We start from the raw sequence: 18,014 nt of genomic DNA, 5'->3' as shown, positions 1-18,014 counted from the left end.
CAAAACACAACAAAACAAAACAAAATGGTAAAATCTCCAAATACAAAAATACACAACTAAATTTCTGCATGAAAATGAGGGGGAAAGTTATTTTTGATTTTGAAGAAATTCATAAGCTTTGGAAATTATTCCTATATTCCATTATCTGCTTCATGCACATTAGCACTTAGAAGATTCAAATGTTATGATCAATACCATTTAAGCTTCCCTAGTGGGTATGAATGTAAGGTCCTCAGTCTTTGGAAAACCTAATACTGAAAAGTCTTTTATGTTCTTGAGTAATTCCCCATTTTTTTTTTGGGGGGGGGGAGGGTGTGAGTTACAATTTTTCTAGACCAGGTCACTACGCATAAATTGGGAGGTCCACCAGAAACCAAAAAAATCTGTCCTCCTTGGCACACACAGTGATGGATAGATGAAGACAGCGGAGAACAAAGAGGGATCCTGGGGTGCAGTATCAAGCCACCTGTCTTCCTCAGCCAGTGGGAAGACAACAAATTTACATGGCAGTTAGGTACGTTCATGATGGGGGTTTACACATGCAGTATGAATAGAATCGGATAGCCGCTGGGTGTCTGCTGTATATGCCTGCATAGCATTGCAGGATATCCAGGTGGAAAATGTGATTAGGCCATTGGGAGCAGAGAGGTGTCATGGTTGCTATGAATTTTCAGCTAAAAGGAAGAGAGGGTCCTGGGAGCAAAGTGGTGTCCAAGGCTTCTGTCTCTCGACATGAATGGAGGAGTGGCCATTTACTTGATCGATGCCCCAGACCTCCCAAGGGTCTGGCTCCCACCATCTAAGGCCTTGGATTCCATATCTAGTTGGGAACCTGGGGCAGTTAGGTGGCACAATGAATCAGAACACTGGGCCTGGAGTCAGAAAGGTCAAGAAGACCACTTATTCCACTTAAACCCTGCCTGCATAAAACTGGAGAAGGAAATGGCAATCCAATCCCCTACCTCGGCCAAAACTGCCCCATGGACAGTTGGTTACAAAGAGTGACACACAACTGAATGACTGAACAGCAACTGACTTGGGAATGTGGGATCACAGATCCCTGCTAGGGATCTAGAGGTCATCTAATTAACCTCCACATTTTATGGATGGTAGTAGTCACAAACATCAGACAAATTTAGCATAGCTCCATTTACAGGAAGATGCTTATTTATCGATGAGTGTAAATCCAGGGGCCAGTGGCCCATAGTCTAAGCTTTGGCTCAGTAAACCCCCAGAACTCTCTCTGGGAAATTTCCAAATATGGCTCATGCCCAGATCTCTCTCTCTTTTTTCTTCTCCCCCCACCCCTTTCCTCTTCTTTCTGTTTCTTTCTCCCCTTCTCCCTCCTCTCCCTCTCTCTGCAATAATGTTTTTTAAAAATCGCATATATTGGCTAGGGTGTTGTTCAGTTATCTTCAGCTTGTCTAACTCTTCATGAACCCTTTTGCTATTTTCTTGGTAAAGACACTGGGTTTGCTATTTTTTCCCCCATATCCTTTTACAGGTAAGGAAACTGAGGTAATCAGGTTTAAGTGACTTGTCTAGGGTCATGCAGTTAATAAGGGTCTGAAGCTGGATTTGAATTAAAAAATGAATCTTCCTGACTCTAGACCCGGCACTCTATCCCCTACGCCACTTAACTGCCTTTGTGTACCAGTTATAGGACAATTTTTATTTTACTTCACAGAAAATTCAGAAAACACAGAAAGTACTCTTAGTCATCAAGAAACAACTGACAAGCTTCTCCTTTATCTCTGATGAATCCCATCTTCTGCCAAGGGATTAAAAAAATTATGGTTTAGATTTTCCCCTAGAACGGACATGACTTTGAAGCTGCCAGAGAGGCAACCACTCAGTATTTTTGAGTCCCCTTTTCATACCATGGGTCCATACAGGGATCCCAACTTATGGTACTATTAGGAATTGACATTTTAGGGTATTTCCCCATCAAAGATCCATAGAGGAATTTAGCTCTATAGGCCAGTGCTGAAGGCGGTTACTCTATTCCTCTGGAAGGAGAATGAAACTGAATTTGCTAGAGTCACTCCCCTCTCCCCCTGCACTGGATTCGGACTTCTGAATAACCCAGTTATTAGTAGCCTTCAAAGTCTGGGTCCTTGCCCTCCCACGTGGCTGCTCAGGTAGCGTTTGGTCAGCACTACCTAGGATCAGGAATCACCCGCACAATTCTCTTTTTCTCAAGGGGCTAGAACCGACCCAGAGAATCCTCTTTTTCTCGCTACAATTACCATTTGGACTACGTGGTTTCTCTCTACATAGCTGCCACTGGTTGAGAGGCAGAGAGACTGCTGCCTGCCTCCAAAGATGGGGCCAATAACTCTCCTAACTAGTCAGCCACGTGGATAAAAAAGTATTTTTCCATAGGCCTATCACAGACCTTTGGCCCATGGCAGAAATTACTGGCTCCTCTCCCTAGCTTCCTCCTCCATTCTAGTTCCATTTTTCTCTTAGGATATCACTAGGTGAAAAAAGGGAAAAGGGGTAAAAACTTACTGGTTCCCTTGTTCAGGCTAGCACAATGCATCAGAAACACTGGAAAGCAACCAATCCTTTTAGGTTCAGCAACAGACACAGATCCAAAAAGAAAATGTCCCTTTCCTGCCATGATTCCCGAAAGGATGCATCCTGTGAGGTGGTAGGTAGCAAAGGGCACGACTCTCTAAAGAGCTCCCAACCCCCCCCCTCCCTGCACGCTCATCCTGAAGAGCAGCACACTATCCTCAGAACAAAACGATTTGTTTGCTTTTGTTCTCCAGCCTCTCTCAAGGGCATCCCAAAATTCAACACTTGCAATTCAACCTTTAGCTTTTCCCCTAAATCCACACCCTTCCGAACCTCTCAGACTGAGGGGCCCGAGGTAGACACACTAGGACCTAACATCACGATGTCATGTTGGTTCCCTTCAAGAACAAAGGAATATAATAAGCAACCAACCAATGCCAACACCAGGTTCAGAATCTAGGAGTCAGCCAATGTCTCTTCCTCTTCCCCCACTCATCCTAATTAATCAGTTCCCAAGTCCTGTCAATTCCACCTTCACAACATTGATCATTATATCTCCATTTCTCTGCTCACATGACAGTCACTCTCCCTTAGGTTATCACTTTTCCTGTGAATTATTGCAATAGCCTGATTTAGGGTCCCTGATCCAGACTTGCCCCCTTACAATTCATCTTCCACATACTTGCCAAACAGTTTCATTTGAGAAGCATTCCAATTCTACTGCACAGAGTAGACTGTCCCCCATGCACTATGTTCCACCTAAATTCCCCATAATATTCTTCACAGACCACCTTTCATTTCTTGCCTCTGTCTGCTTGGGATGAGCTTCCTAATCATCTCTCATCACCTTCTACAAAATACACTTCTTGATCTTCCCACCTGGAACCCTTCCCCAGTGTGACTATTTCTTTTGTATTTTGTAGTCACTTATCTGTGTGCATTTTATCATGATCCTCCTGCCTCCCCCCCCCCCCCCCCAGACTTTAAGCTCCCCTAGGGAGGATGCATTTTTTGTCTTGGAAGGTGCAGTGATTATGTAGCAAGTACTTAATGTTTGCTGAATGCAAACTACATTGACTCTGAAGAGCTTATTCCCACCCTATTCCCTACTCTAATGAGCTAGAGTTTATGTGCTTTTACATGGCACATAAAAAGTCATGTATCATCGTTTCCAACTTATCAGTGGCAGGGTGGCTACAAAAGGAACAAGACACACTTTGTTTCGATGTGAAGTCTGTTATTTCAAAGAATCACCCTCACGTGGATATCTCAAACTCAGGGGCTTTCAGCCTCTTAGAATAGCCAGAGATGTAGCAGTTATTTATCTCTAGGAAAGTAACCACAAAAGGAACTACTGGTCCCAAAGTCAAATCTCCTGAGTATATGATTTGTGGCTTATATCACCTCAGCCTTGTACCGGGGCTGTGTCCTTCAAGGAGAATGGACATATCTCGGGATCTTAGAGAAAATCCAGCTTTCCTCAGGCAGGAAGTCAACAATATTTAGGAAGCCTGTTCTCTCTGCTTATCTTTGCCCATCGTTGGTCTGGCCCGGCTCATGCTATCACAACTTGCCCTTCCACAGGTTACTGCAGAGAGGACAAAAAAGCAGTTTCATCAATAGGATGGAATGAGAGGAAAAGGGAAGAGGAAGCGGACATGGAGAGGGGGGAAGGGCACAGGGAAGGAGGGGAAAGGAGGAGGTAGAAGTGAAGAAAGAGGAGAAGGGGGGAAGGAAAGAGGGGGAGAGGAGAGGGAAGAGAAGAGTAAAGATAAGGGAAGAGGAGGAGAAAGGAGGAGGAAAAGGAGAAAGGAAGAAAAGGGGAAAAGAAGCAGGAGGAAGGAGGATAAGGAGGAAGAGGAAAAGAAGGTAGAAAATGAAGATGCAGGGGAAAGGGGGAGGAGGGAAAGTTAAGTCCTCCTAGACTATTTCTAACTATTCTGTTACCTAGCAATTTAGCAAGAACTCCAAGCTGACCTGAAGAGCTCCAGGCTAGGGTTCTATCCATCAGGTTACCCAGCACCAGGCCTCTTGGTATTCTATTTTCCTTTGACTGGATCCTCCTGGGATGTGAACTTAGCTCTATTGGATGAGTACAGAGACTGGGCTGGTTCTGAGAGCATTGAGCCAGGACAATGAGACCAACCACACAAAGGGCTGAGGAGTTATCCCTTGATGCTTCCCTCTGATCTTCTCCTGGAAAAGGAAAAGGATAGCTGAGAGATCAAATGCGAGCCTCCACAAAAATCCCCTCCGGCGTCCCTGGTCCAGCAGAGAGATTCTGTGCTCCGTCCTTCAGAGAGGAGCGTACAAAACCGGCGCTAACCTTTCATTTCCTCGTCTGAGGGCAGCAGCCGCCCAGCGGGCCGGCAGAGATCCTTTTCGTGAAAGGTACTTAGACTGTTACTGCAAAGGGTTGGGAGATCTAGGGTCCCCGTGGGTCACTGCCTTTGATCTGGAAGAATCAATCCCATCCATCCAAACTGAGTGAAAAGAAGAAGGGCCTGGCAGGGAAAAGTAAATGACAAAACGTCCCCTAGATGGTGGCTGTCAATTAAAACAGCATCGGAGCTCCCTGGCAATAATGGCCCAAAGATATTGCAGAAGAAGTGGGTGGTTACTCCCTCTCTGGGATTCCTTTAAAAAATGATTAGATAACGGACTGCCTTTGAAAACAGAAGCCCAGACCCATGCAGAGGCAGAAGCCTGGAAGAGATGAGGTTTTGGGAAAGGGGCCTGATACTCTGTAATTCCTTCCTTATAGGGTATGAGCTCCTTAAGAGAAGGTGGTTTTTACCTTTCTATCAGTTTTGGCACATAATGACTGCTTAATAAATGCTTTATATTAATAAGTACCTCCTAAAGTGCTAAGAAACCTTTTCTGATCCCTCCTCAATTCCTAGTGTCCTTCCTCCCAATTACCTTGTACTTAGTTGCTTTGAATTACATGTACCCATTCATTTTATATTATTTATATCTGTTCCCCCCCAGTTGAATGCAAGGGTCCTTGAGAGAGGGGATTGCTTTAGTCTCTGTAATTGTGTCCCCAACATTGAGCACAACCAGTCTGGTACATAGTAAGTGCTTAATAAATGCTTACTGGATCGACGGGTCTTTCTGGCCTGGAGTAAAATGAACTGTGTGCCATGAACCATCTTTAAAGAAGGATCAGAGTCTTGAGGAACAGGGCTACTTTTTATAGTGGCAAGGAACTGGAAAGAAAGGCTGAATAAGTTGTGGTAGACGAATGTTGTGGAATATTATTATTGTTCTATAAGAATGATCAGCAGGCTGATTTCAGAGAGGCCTTGGGAGATTCATATGAACTGATGCCGAGTGAAGTGAGTAGAATCAGGAGGTCATTGTAAACAACAATAAGGTTATGTGATAATCAACTGTGATGATCTTGGCTCTCTTCAACATGAGATGATTCAGGACAATTCCAATAGACTTATTATGGAGAGAGCCATCTGCTTCCAGAGAGAACTATGGGGACTGAATGTGGATCACAACGTAGTGTTTTCACCTTTTAGTTGTTGTTTGCTTGCTTTTTTTCCCCTCTTTTGATCTGACTTTTTCTTGTGCAGCATAATATATGTGGAAATATGCTTAGAAGAATTATACATGTTTAATCTATATAGGATTGCTTGCTGTCTAGGGGAGGAGGGGAGAAAAATTTGGAACGCAAAGTTTTGCAGGGGTGAATGTTGCAGGGAATGAAAACTATCTTTGCATGTATTTTGAAAAATAAAAACTTAAAAAAAAAAAAAGGGAATGGGGCTACATGTACTGCATTGCCTATAACATAAAATTGTTCATTTGGTCCTTCTGCCTTATTGAGTTGCTTTCTCATACCCATACAAGCTTTCTTTGTTGGCTATGAGAAAGAATTGCAGATTTTTCTCTAGGAATCCCAGTATTCAGCACCCCAACATTCCAAAAAGGTTTCTCCCTTTCCCCAAAAGAACACTGGCAGTGGAGAGGGGGGCAAAGAAAAAGCGGATATTTTCCCTTGGTATTTGGATACACCCCCATTAGAGTGCCCTTTCCCTATTTAAAGGGGTATAGAAGTCGGACACACTAGCTTAGGAGACCCCTCAGCCCTTGTTTGTAAATTGCTAACCTTTTGGTGACTGCTGGCCTATGGAGAGCTTCACTTTACAGTGCTCATCTTCCACTTGTCATTAAAGTTGGAGCAGGGGAGGGGACAAGATGTGCTCGAGCATCTCTTTTCTCGTCCTCCTCCCCCTTGCCGGTCTGACAATGACCATCTGTTTGGGCTTCCGACCACCTGCAAAGACCCTGGCTCTTGCTGTCGCCCCTGTAGAGGGGAGGCAAGTCATCCATCACTGTCAGGTGATGTGCTGTTCACAGCAGGTCAGCCCTCCCTCTCCCGCTGTTCCTGCTACTAGAGCCAGAGTTCCTGAAAAGTTGCAGACCATGCGTGTCGCCAGCGCCCATTCATCATCACTAGCGCTGGGAGGGAGGCTCAGGGGAAAAGGGCCGTCCCACAGGATGCTGAGCCACCCACACTTCCACTCGGTCCTTCCACTTCACAAATAGTCCACAGGCCCACATCCCTCTCTTCCTCCCTACCTCCCTTCTCACCCACCTATGTATGAGCAGCTCTCCATGATAGTTCCCACTGCCTAAAATGACAAACTGGTTCCTTTTTCCCTGAAACGCTTAATGCTGTCAAGGTGGCCCATAATCATTAAATTATGAAAATGGAAGTCACCGGTAGGAAATTAATACCAGACCTGACTGGGGAAAGGCTGCTTTCTCGTGAAGTAATTATGAAATTAAAATTTGATCTCTCCCTGGCGACTTTTGCAAAGTATGTGGTTGATATATCCCAAAGAAATACTAAAGAGCGGAAAGAGACATATATGTGCCAAAATGTTTGTGGCAGCTCTTTTTGTTGTAGCTAGAAACTGGAAGATGAATGGATGTCCATCAGTTGGAGAATGGTTGGGTAAATTGTGGTATATGAAAGTTATGGAATATTATTGCTCAGTAAGAAATGACCAGCAGGAGGAATACAGAGAGGCCTGGAGAGACTTAAATCAACTGATGCTGAGTGAAATGAGTAGAACCAGAAGATCACTGTATACTTCAACAACGATACTGTATGAGGATGTATTCTGATGGAAGTGGAAATCTTCAACATAAAGAAGATCCAACTCACTTCCAGTTGATCAATGATGGACAGAGGTAGATACACCCAGAGAAGAAACACTGGGAGGGGAATGTAAATTGTTAGCACTAATATCTGTCTGCCCAGGTTGCATGTACCTTCGGATTCTAATGTTTATTGTGCAACAAGAAAATGATATTCACACACATGTATTGTACTTAGACTATATTGTAACACATGTAAAATGTATGGTATTGCCTGTCGTCGGGGGGAGGGAGTAAGGGAGGGGGGGTAATTTGGAAAGATGAGTACAAGGGATAATATTATAAAATATATATATATATATAAAAAAAAAAAAAAAAAAAAGTATGTGGTTGAAACCTAAGGCACAACAATATCATCAGGATTTTGAAGGAGACAAGACAGAGTCGTCTCTCATTCCATGCCCTAAAGTACTAAGAGAATTTGTGGGGATGGGGGACAGCATGTTAAAAGATGAATTATCCAAGTTTGGGTTAAAGACATAAGGAAGTACAAAAATATTTACATCAGTTCTTTTGGTGGGGACAAAGGACCAAGGGGCCACCTATCAACTGATAAAAAATGGTTATAAACAAAATGTAACACATGAATTAAGTGGGGTACTGGGATGCTAATCTGCTTTAAGAGATGGTGAAAGGGCAGTAACAGCAACATTGTGCGATGATCAAGGATGACTGCTGGTATAATAGTTCAAATAGTTTCAACTACGAAAGACTTGGTTTTTCTCAGAGGTTCAGTGATCCAAGGCAATCCTAATAAACTTTGGATAGAAAATGTCTTCTACATCCAGAAAGAGAATAGGGAGATTGAATATAATTACTTCTCTGTCTCCCTCTCTCTGTATTTCTCCTCCTCCCTCTGTTTTTACCTTTTATTCTGATTTCTCTCTCCCAACATGATTCATAAAAAATGTGTATTTAAAAAATTAAAATACATGTATAACCAGAAAAAAATAATAAAGAAAAAAAGAAATGGTGAAAGGGGACAGTTTCAGAGAAATATGGAACGGTCTCGTATGAACTGATGCAAAGCAAAGTGGGCAGAACCAGAAGAAAAATTTATATAACAACATTTTGTAAAAAGGAAATGATTCAGATGTTTAAACTCTGGTTAACACGATGATTAACTTTGATTCCATGCTGTAGAATGCTATCTACCTTCAGAAATAGAAGAGACATGGATTATATATGTTGAATGATACACACATTATTGGACATGGACGATATGGAGATTTGTTTCGCTGGATAATGCATATTTATTAAAAGGTATTTGTTTTTTCAAGTGGGAAAGAAGTAGTAAGGAAAGAAGAAAAGCTTATTAATGGAAAAACTTTAACTTTTAAAATTTAGTTTAAAAATTAATTAAAAATGTAGAAAAATGATATAAAGAAGCAGAATAAAGGAAGAGTACGGCAGGGTTTTTTTTTAATCACTCTTTGAAATTCAGGAGTCCAGCTGTTAAGAAATTCGGGGATTTTCTGAATACAACTTAATTAGACCCATAGGCATGGCCAACAGATAAATTCAGGCCTAAAAGAGGGATACTGTCCCTTTAAAACCTGCCTTGGGATCAGTGGAAAAGCTAATCAGGAGTGTCAGTTGGGCCTGTTTTATTAGGTGGCTCTCTGGAGGATAAAGCCTGAGGTTTCTGTAACAGGGCTTCTGTGCTTGATTCAATAAATCAATTTATATTAAATGCGGGTGCAGCGCTGGAGCCTGCTTATTAAAGCATCCTCAATCTGCTTATCCACTCCCCTGTCAGGCAGCCTGGCCAAGGCTGTCCAAAGGACACGGAGAAGAGCAGGAAGGAGTCAGGGAGCAGTCACGTCCCAAAGCTGCGCCTCTGTCCACTGTGACCTTTTGGGGGGCAAGGCTAATGCTACTGATGTTTGGGGGTCAGCTGTTCTGAGACCCCCGGGCACATGGCCATGGGGGTGAGGGTGAAAGGTCATCCAAAACAGAGTGGGGGGAGTTGAGAGGGAAGCTGCCTTTTAATCAGATACTCAGGGGCTGAAAGACCATCACCTCCCACCCCCACCCTCAGCCCATTAGGAAGCAAAAGACAGAGAGACAAGGACAGGACTGCCAAACAGGCTGGCATGGGTCCAGGTGGCAGCGGGGAGCGAGGGGGAGGGGAGGGAAGCCGTTTGACATACAAAATGGCTTAGTGCTCACCCCCAGGAGGCCATCCTGTCTGCTTTCCAATCAGTGACCCCCAGGGACATGGCTCTCCCACATAAAGTGGCTGAGGCTCCATAAGGTCTGAAAGGAACAAGCCCCTCCCCAAGCACATTCTTGTTGGGGATGGAATAAGGGGGGCATGGAAGGGACACGATGACCTAGTGATTCCTCTATCTCAGGGTGGCTGAAGGAAAAAATTATTAACTTTTTGTTGCTAAGTATATGTGGTTTCTAGTAGCCCCCACTTTTCCTTTCCCATTCTTCCCTCCTATTTTATTTTCTAGGATGGGAAGGGGTTATTTTATACTGAACCCAGAGAATGGTGAAATGAGTAATGATGTCATTGAGTTTCCTGGCAAAAATTCCTTAAATTCCAAAAATTCCCACATGCAGAAGAGAGAGAGAAGAAAGCAGAAAGGAGAGGGAAGGAGAGGACAGAGCATTTTCCTGACCCTCTCCCAAGAGGAAAAGCTGGAGCTCAGGACTGAAAGAAAGGGCCCCCTTGCCTTCTGGGTGCCCTATCTTGCTTATGAAAAAAATAAAAAGCAAACAATCTTGAGGAACAGATAAGTTAAATGACTGACCCTCTGTCACAGAGCTAAGCCAAGGCAAGTGTGGAAAGGATGGATTCAGAGGAGGAAAACCAGGAACAGGAAGCAAGTCCAAACCCCGTCCTCCTTGCTCTCTGAGGCCCAATCTCCCCTCCAGCACCCCCTCTCCAGAGCTCGAGCTGGCCGGGCCCTCGTTCCAGTCAGCGCCCCGTGCCCGAGCTCTCCTAAAAGAGACGGCCCCAGCACAGGCTTTACAAACTACCTAGACTCTCGATGGCATCATTTGTATGATTAGCGTTTCCTCCCCTCTGTGGGGCTTCCACCCGCCGGCCCCGCAGCCCTGGAACAGCTGCTTCCCTCCTGGCACAGATGCCCTTGCTGGCTCCTCCTGGCTGGCGCAGAAAGCAGCATGTGGCCGGAGCAAGAAGAACATGGCCCTTCCGCAGGAGAGACGAGGGACCCAGCGGCAGCCCCAGGCTTCGGGAGCTCGCTCTTTCACAACCAGCCTCTGCTGCAGCCCAGACGGCTCTGGCTGGGGCCGGGAGACAAAAGTTTCTGCAAAGCCCACGCCGGCTCCGGCAATGGCGGCTCTGCCCACATGGGGAAGGAGGGAGGGAGGCTGGGCTTGGCACAGCTGGCACCAGTGCGGATGACATCAGGTACAGAAGAGCGGGCGCCAGAAAAGGGCGGGGGGCAACTCCAAGTAATTACAGGCCCAACTTGGAGCGGCGAAGCGGGGTCACAGCAGTTGTCCTAATGGGACAAGGAAAGGCGGGCAGAGGGAGGGTCCTTGGCCCAGATGCTGCCAGGGGAGGCTTTTGAGGTTAAACCACAGTGGAAACTTTATTTAAAGTGGGGGCAGGGGAAGGAGAGGGAAGGAAGTCAGGGGAGAGACCAATGGCATTCTGCGGCCCGCAGACAATGCCCTTTTGTACGCCCCACAAGCAGGCAGGCCCATCCACTGCGGGGTTTCTAGGAAAGCAGAGAAAGGATCCCCGCCCTGGCCCCCTCCCCGAAAAGCCACCTAATCCTAGTGGGCTGTGTGGCAGGGCTCTCGGCTCCCACGCTCTCCATTTCCAACGCCACATGTAGAGAATGCTGACCTAATAAAGTATCTAATTAGAAGCACTCCATTTTTCTAGATGTAAAGTGGATGCTTTGGAAACCCATCTTAAGGCAAACAATGTAGGAAAGGTTACTCTAGAAAATTCTTTCTGATAAATCTCATCTACCCGGTCCCTGCTGCCAGGCCCGCCTCACTGGCGTGTGGAAATCCTGCTTCCCGGGGGCTGTCTGTATGGGGAAGGCGGTTCTGACTGAGGATCCAGAATTTCAATGTTTATCGAGGTCCGAACCCCCCCCCCCCCGACCAACATGCGGTCACCCAGAAGGCCTGCTGAGGAGGCTGTCTGTATGGGGATGTCTGAACACCATCTTTAGTCCCCTCAAAATAAGAAAACAACATGTGAAGGTCAAGTTAAGGGGGGATCACAAGAGCAGTCCAGGATAACCCCCTTTTTTTGCCCAATAAATCCCCACAACTTTCTTACTGCCCACAAATCTCTCTGCTTCATCTTCCAAGTCTTCCAATACCCATCCTTTTCCAACTATATTTCCTACTCATTCCCTTGAATGATTATAAATAATAGTAATATTTATTATACATAATAATTATATAAAATATATAATATATTCTTAATATATAAACATACATAAGTAATTATTTAAAAATAATAACAATATAAATAATAAACAATAATAAATTTCTTTTATTGAGAATCTCCTTATTGAGCAAGAAGAATCACTGACTCGGTGGATCTTTAAAGAGGAATGATCTCCCTTATTTTCTCTTCTCTTCCCATCTGCATTGCATCATGACTATTCCCTCCTCTCCCTAGAGGGGTGAGGGATGTCCCTGTCTCCCCCTAACCATACACAGCTCACAAGGCACTGTCAGGACTGACCTTGGCTGGATCTTGAGCTCCTAGCTGCTGATTATGTTTTGTTGTTTGTTTTTTTTTTGGGGGGGGGGTCTGAACGTAGATGACTAAGCATTGAAAATGAGAGAGGTTGAGTGTGGGTGCTGACTTGTGAGTCTGAAAAGGGAGCCTTCTCTACATTTCATACAACACTTCTTGGGGAAAATGGCCAAGGATAAGATAATGGACTTTGAGGGAAACTGAGCAAAACAGGGGTGAAATGTAACAATGTCTTTTTAATACTCCCGAAAACGGCTTCATGTTAAATCCCAACCTCCTCCATCAAAAAATGATAATTATAAGTTATTAATGTTATATTAGCATACTACTAGTTATTAATTATAATGGTAGTTATAAATTATATATGGCTTCTTTTAAGTCTCTGTCACTGTGTCTTTTAGGTTTAGTAATTCTTTTATGTGGAAGAAATAGCTGTCCCATAACTAGAGCAAGTAGCTTTGTATTCCCTGCTTTGGGGTAGAACTAGATAGAAATCAAAACCTAAACTTTAAGTAATCTTTCCTGGGGCTTCAAGATTGGGGTGCAAAGAGCTAAAGAATACAAGAAAAGGAAAAAATAACTGCTTCTGTCTACCCAGGAGTGAATGAGGTCTGAAAGAGAAAAGACGTAATGGTGATAGGCAGATGGCAAAATGGTCTAGGCATTTGGCTGGTAAAGTAACACATGAGCCAGTGTCTAGGGCCAGCCAGTACTGACTGTCGATACTTGGAGCTAGTTTGCATTTACTTGGTCACTATCTGTTATGTAATGAGTTAGGCCAGTGGTCCTCAAACTGTCCCTCAGACTGTTGGAGGCCGGACTAGAGTAAAAACAAAAACTCACTGTCTCCGCCCCTCAGCCCATTTGTCATAACCCGGTGGCCACATAAACGTCCTCAGGGGGCCGCATCTGGCCCTCGGCTGTAGTTTGAGAGCCCCTGAGTTAGGTCCTAGGTGACCCAGGGGATAGAGTGCTGGGCCTAAACTCAGAATTCAGCTCCAGGAGTTCAAATCCAGTCTTATACACTTACTAGCTGTGTGAGCTTGGCAATCATCGAACCCTCACTTAAAATGAACTGGAGAAGGAAATGTAGAATCACTCCAGTATCTTTGTCAAGAAAACCCCCAAAAGGGACAAGATTGGACATGGAAATGACAATCACAAAAGGCCCTAAGGAAAGATTTTCAAAAATGTTATTAACACTTCCAGAGACATAAGCATAGATCCTGGAGGTCCAGGCCAAGGTGGAAGGTACTGGCCAGGTGGGAAGACACAAGGCAGCAGTGATCTCCATAAATCTCCGGTGGGGGTTGGGATACAAAGGAGAAACCAGGCCTCAGGTCTGGGGAGTGCGTAACCTTGACTACAGGTGTTCCCTACACAGGTGTGTCTCAGTACCACTCTACTCTATGTCTAGACTACCCATTTTCCCCACACATGCTCCACATATCTGTGGGAAAGTATGCTCCAGATTTCTTTTTTTGTAAATAGTATTTTTAGTTTTCCAAATATATGCAAAAATAGTTTTCAACATTCCCCTTTGCAAAACCTTGTGTTCCAAATTTTTCTCCTTCTCTCTCCCTCTCACTCCTCCCCGAGATAGGAAACAATCCAATATAGGTTAAGCATGTGCAATACTTCTAAACATATTTCCATATTCATCAGGCTTACGCTCCAGATTTCTAACAGGGAACATCCTATGGCTATACTTCGATGCCAGCGTGGTAGTTCACTGGATAGAGCACTGAATCTGGAGTCAGGAAGACCTAAGTTGAAATTTGACCTCAGATATTGTGACCCTAGGTAACACTTCCCCGTTGTTTGCCTCAGTTTCCTCATCCATAAAATGAGAATGATAAAAAAAGCACCTACCTTCCAGGGCTGTTGTGAAGATCAAATGAAATAATAATTATAAAGCACAGTGCCTGCCACATAGGAAGTGCTATATAAATGTCAATTGTTATTATCTTAGCAAATGCTTTTGCTTTGAATAATTGTGTCTAAAGTCTTGACAGCTAATGAAAAATAGCATCAGAGATTCTTGAGCACTTGGTTTTATTTTATTTTGTTTTTAGATGTATCCACTCACAGGTGGGCACAGTCACCCATCCCTCTGAGAAAACAAACTTTTCAGGAGTAAATGCAAACTTAAATATTACCCACAGGGGCATTATAAAACAACAATGAAATCTAATAAACAGGTTCTAAACAGCTTCCAATGCAGAAGGCCTTCTCCTTGTGAGACTTGATGGGCAGGCCTCAAATCCCCAAACAGAGACAAAAGCACTTAGGATGGTTCAATCATGGGATCTATGGGGTTGCGGAAGAGAGCTTTTCTGTTTTCCCTTTTCTCCACCACAAAGACATCTACAGATGCCCTTCCTCATCCTACTGCACAAATGGATTTTTAAAAAATGAGGATGCTTCCTTTTCCCATAGGCAAGGAGAAGATGTTTTTCTTACCAGCCTGTCATATTGAAGTCCCTGTAGAGCATCTTCTTTCCAAGTTCTTTTCTCTGTACTCTCCTTGGAAACTCCAAATGTGTGAATTCATTTCCCAGCAAGTGAGGCTGCATGAAAGCCTAATATGGTGGGAAGGAAAAAGGAAGGAGAAAAAAAAACACCACCTTACATTTAGTGCATGAAACGACACCCACTGAATGTTTTACAAATCTAGGCAGATGTTTAAAGAAACAACAACACACCCGACACTTTTTTTTTTCCAAGAAGAGAAAAAGATTTTAGAACCTGAAGGCTTTTAGAAAAGTGCCTGTGAAATTACTGTATTAAATTTAATACAAGTTAAGAAAAGGCAATTTGACTTTTCCATTGTTTTTATCAAGGCTTGAGATGGGCATTACAAATCATCTCTAGTCCTAGTAAGTATACTTAAAAAAAAAAAAAAAAAAAAGTCTGGGGCAGCTAGGTGGCGCAGTGGATAGAGCACCCACCCTGAATTCAGGAGAGGACCCAAGTTCAAATCTGGTCTCAGACACCTAACACTTCCTAGCTGTGTGACCCTGGGCAAGTCACTAAACTCCAGTTGCCTCAGGGGGAAAATGTCTCACTACTTAGATTTCTTTTTAAAAGAAATTAATATATGTATATTTTCAATTAATAAACATTTTTTCTCTCTTTCATCCTTTCATCCATGGGAAGGGGATAGAAAATCAAAACTCATCCAAAAATATGTATATTCAAGTAAAACAAACCCTGGCATCGGCTCTATCTTATTGCTTAGATATTTCCCTTTTTAAAAAATGTAATCCAATTTTTTTTCAATTCACAAAAGTTTATTTTTCTCTTCCTTCCATCCAGTGGGAGGGGCAGGGGAAAAAAACCAAAACTCTCATTATAACAAACATTCATAGTCAAGCAAAACAAATTTCCACATTGGCCACCTGCAACAAAGTCCAATTCATTCTGTACCCTAAGTCCATCACTTCGCCACCAGGAAGTAGATAGCAAGGTTCATTGCGTGTCCTCTAGGCTCAGTTGTTTCCTTCTCTCTAAAATATCGGATTAGATAGCCTCATCTCTTCTAGCTGTCAATCTATGAAATCTGAGGTAGTTTCTAGCCTCTGTCTGGCCTTACTACTTTACTGAGCTGCAAGATATTCACATTTGGGGTGTAAACCTTAACCCTCATATAACAATCTCCATTTTCTCATCCTAAGGGAAAAAAAAAGGCAAGAAGGGCAAGCTTGACCTTTTTCTCCTTGACTTTGTGGGTTCTGGGCAAGCTGTCTACACAGATTTAACACTGCATCTTACCATGTGTCTGCATATTTATTACCTAATAAATACAAAGGACTAGTGATGCAGGCTAAGGCTGGAGACACCAGGCAGGAACTTTCTATTGGAGCTTCTCCATCCCACTCAGCGGTAATTTGATCATGCAAGTGCAGGGCCATACTGGAGCAGATGGTCTCTTCCTCCCCCCCACCAGATCTCTGTTCACACTACAAAGTCTTGAACAAACAGCCACTTAGGGAATTACTTTGAGACAAATAGATTCATTGTCACATTCAAAATTCAAACCCAGTTCTCCATTAGGTGAAATGCTTCTGCGGTGGGCTTTTGTCCCCTGAGACCTCATACCCCATAAATACCTGCATCATTGCTTATCCCCTTCAGATACAAGCAGCTAATGTTTACTAATTGGCTGGGTGGAGTATTGGGTGGGTGGCTTTTCTGCTATTGCTTTGCAGGGGCTTTGCAAGGAGCCAAAAAACAAATGTCTTAGAATAGGGCTGCTGTCTTTAACTGAATGGAAAATGAGCATCTTTTTTTGAGGCAGATTTCTGAGTGACCACCACAGGGGCTGTGGTGTGGATAGGAATCATTAGTTTGGAAGCCATTACTTATCATTATTTTTGAGTCAAACTGGCAAACCGTTCTTAAGGTAGGGACTAGTCTAATTACAGACTTTTGGGGCTGGAGCAGAGGAGGGCAGGTAGGTATCTTAGGGTCTGAGTATCCCTTATCTGGCGATGGTTTCTGGATCTTCTTGGATTTGGGGGTTCAATCTAAGGCTTGGGGTTACTGCTCATGAACAATAATCTAATTTTTAGATTGAAAAGATACAAGTTCTCAGGGGATTCCAGAATGGGCTTATTTTAGGATTTTTAGATCCTAATTTATTTGGGTATGCTGATGGTAGAGGATGCCCCCTAGGGAAATTCTGAATTCAACCTAAAAGGGCTTTGAGGAAGAGCTCTCTAGAAATTTAAGGAGTCATTCAATAAACATTTATTAAGTATTTACCTCATGCTATAATCCCTTGGGATGCAGAGAAAGACAAAAAGCAGTCATTGTCCTTAAGAAGTTCATAGTCTAACAGGAAAGACCATGTGAAAACAACTATGTACAAGAAATATATAGGATAAATTGGAGATAATTAATAGATGGAAGGCATTTTTGTTCAAATGTTTTTCAGTTGTGTCTGATTCTTCATGACCCCATTAGGATTTTTTTGGACAAAGACACTGGTTTGTCATTTCTTTTCTCCAGCTCATTTTACAGACAGAGAAACTGAGGCAAACAGGGATAAATGACTTGGCCAGGATCACAAAACTAATAAGTGTCTGAGGCCAGATCTGAACTTTTAAAGATGAGTCTGTGTGACTCGGGGCCCAGCACTATTCACTAGTGTCCACAAAACTGTCTGTGTAAAAGGTGGGATTTTAACTGGGTCTTGAAGGACATCAAAGAAGTGAAAAAAAGAGAAATGTGAAAGGAGAATATGTGGAACAGTCAGTAAAAATGCCTGAAATCTGTCAATGTGTGAGGGACAGCAAGGCGGCCAGTATCCCCATGGAGAGAGTTAAAACAATTTGTATTCAGCTACTCCTAAACACTGGTTCATTCATTATTCAACAAGCCATTTATTAAGTGCTTATTACGGCATCATACTAGACATTGGTGAAGATGCAAAGGTAACTAAAAATTTCCCCTCTTTTCTTATGCAGCTTATAATGGATAGGGCAATATTTCAATGGATCAGTGAACTCCCTGAAGCAGGCTCTCTTTTCAATGATGCAGACTACAGCTGATCCACGACTGTCCATCCTGTCTGCCTGACACTTCACTTGTACATGTC

The 18,014-nt window shown here is 43.4% G+C and overlaps 1 protein-coding gene across 2 annotated transcripts in view; it reads right to left on the bottom strand.

The window, feature by feature from the left end:
* Window positions 1-18,014, bottom strand: part of PPM1H (protein phosphatase, Mg2+/Mn2+ dependent 1H) — a 304,307-nt gene that overhangs the window by 52,039 nt on the left and 234,254 nt on the right. For both annotated transcript variants that reach the window (XM_074269761.1, XM_074269760.1), the window contains exon 6: window positions 14,876-14,994. In XM_074269761.1, the coding sequence (XP_074125862.1) occupies window positions 14,876-14,994 (119 nt within the window). The remainder of the gene's footprint in view (window positions 1-14,875; window positions 14,995-18,014) is intronic.

This window comes from Sminthopsis crassicaudata, chromosome 5, assembly GCF_048593235.1.
Source record: "Sminthopsis crassicaudata isolate SCR6 chromosome 5, ASM4859323v1, whole genome shotgun sequence".
Taxonomy (NCBI): domain Eukaryota; kingdom Metazoa; phylum Chordata; class Mammalia; order Dasyuromorphia; family Dasyuridae; genus Sminthopsis; species Sminthopsis crassicaudata.
The sequence above is the reverse complement of the archived record's forward strand: the minus strand, read 5'-3'. Positions and strand labels throughout refer to the sequence as shown.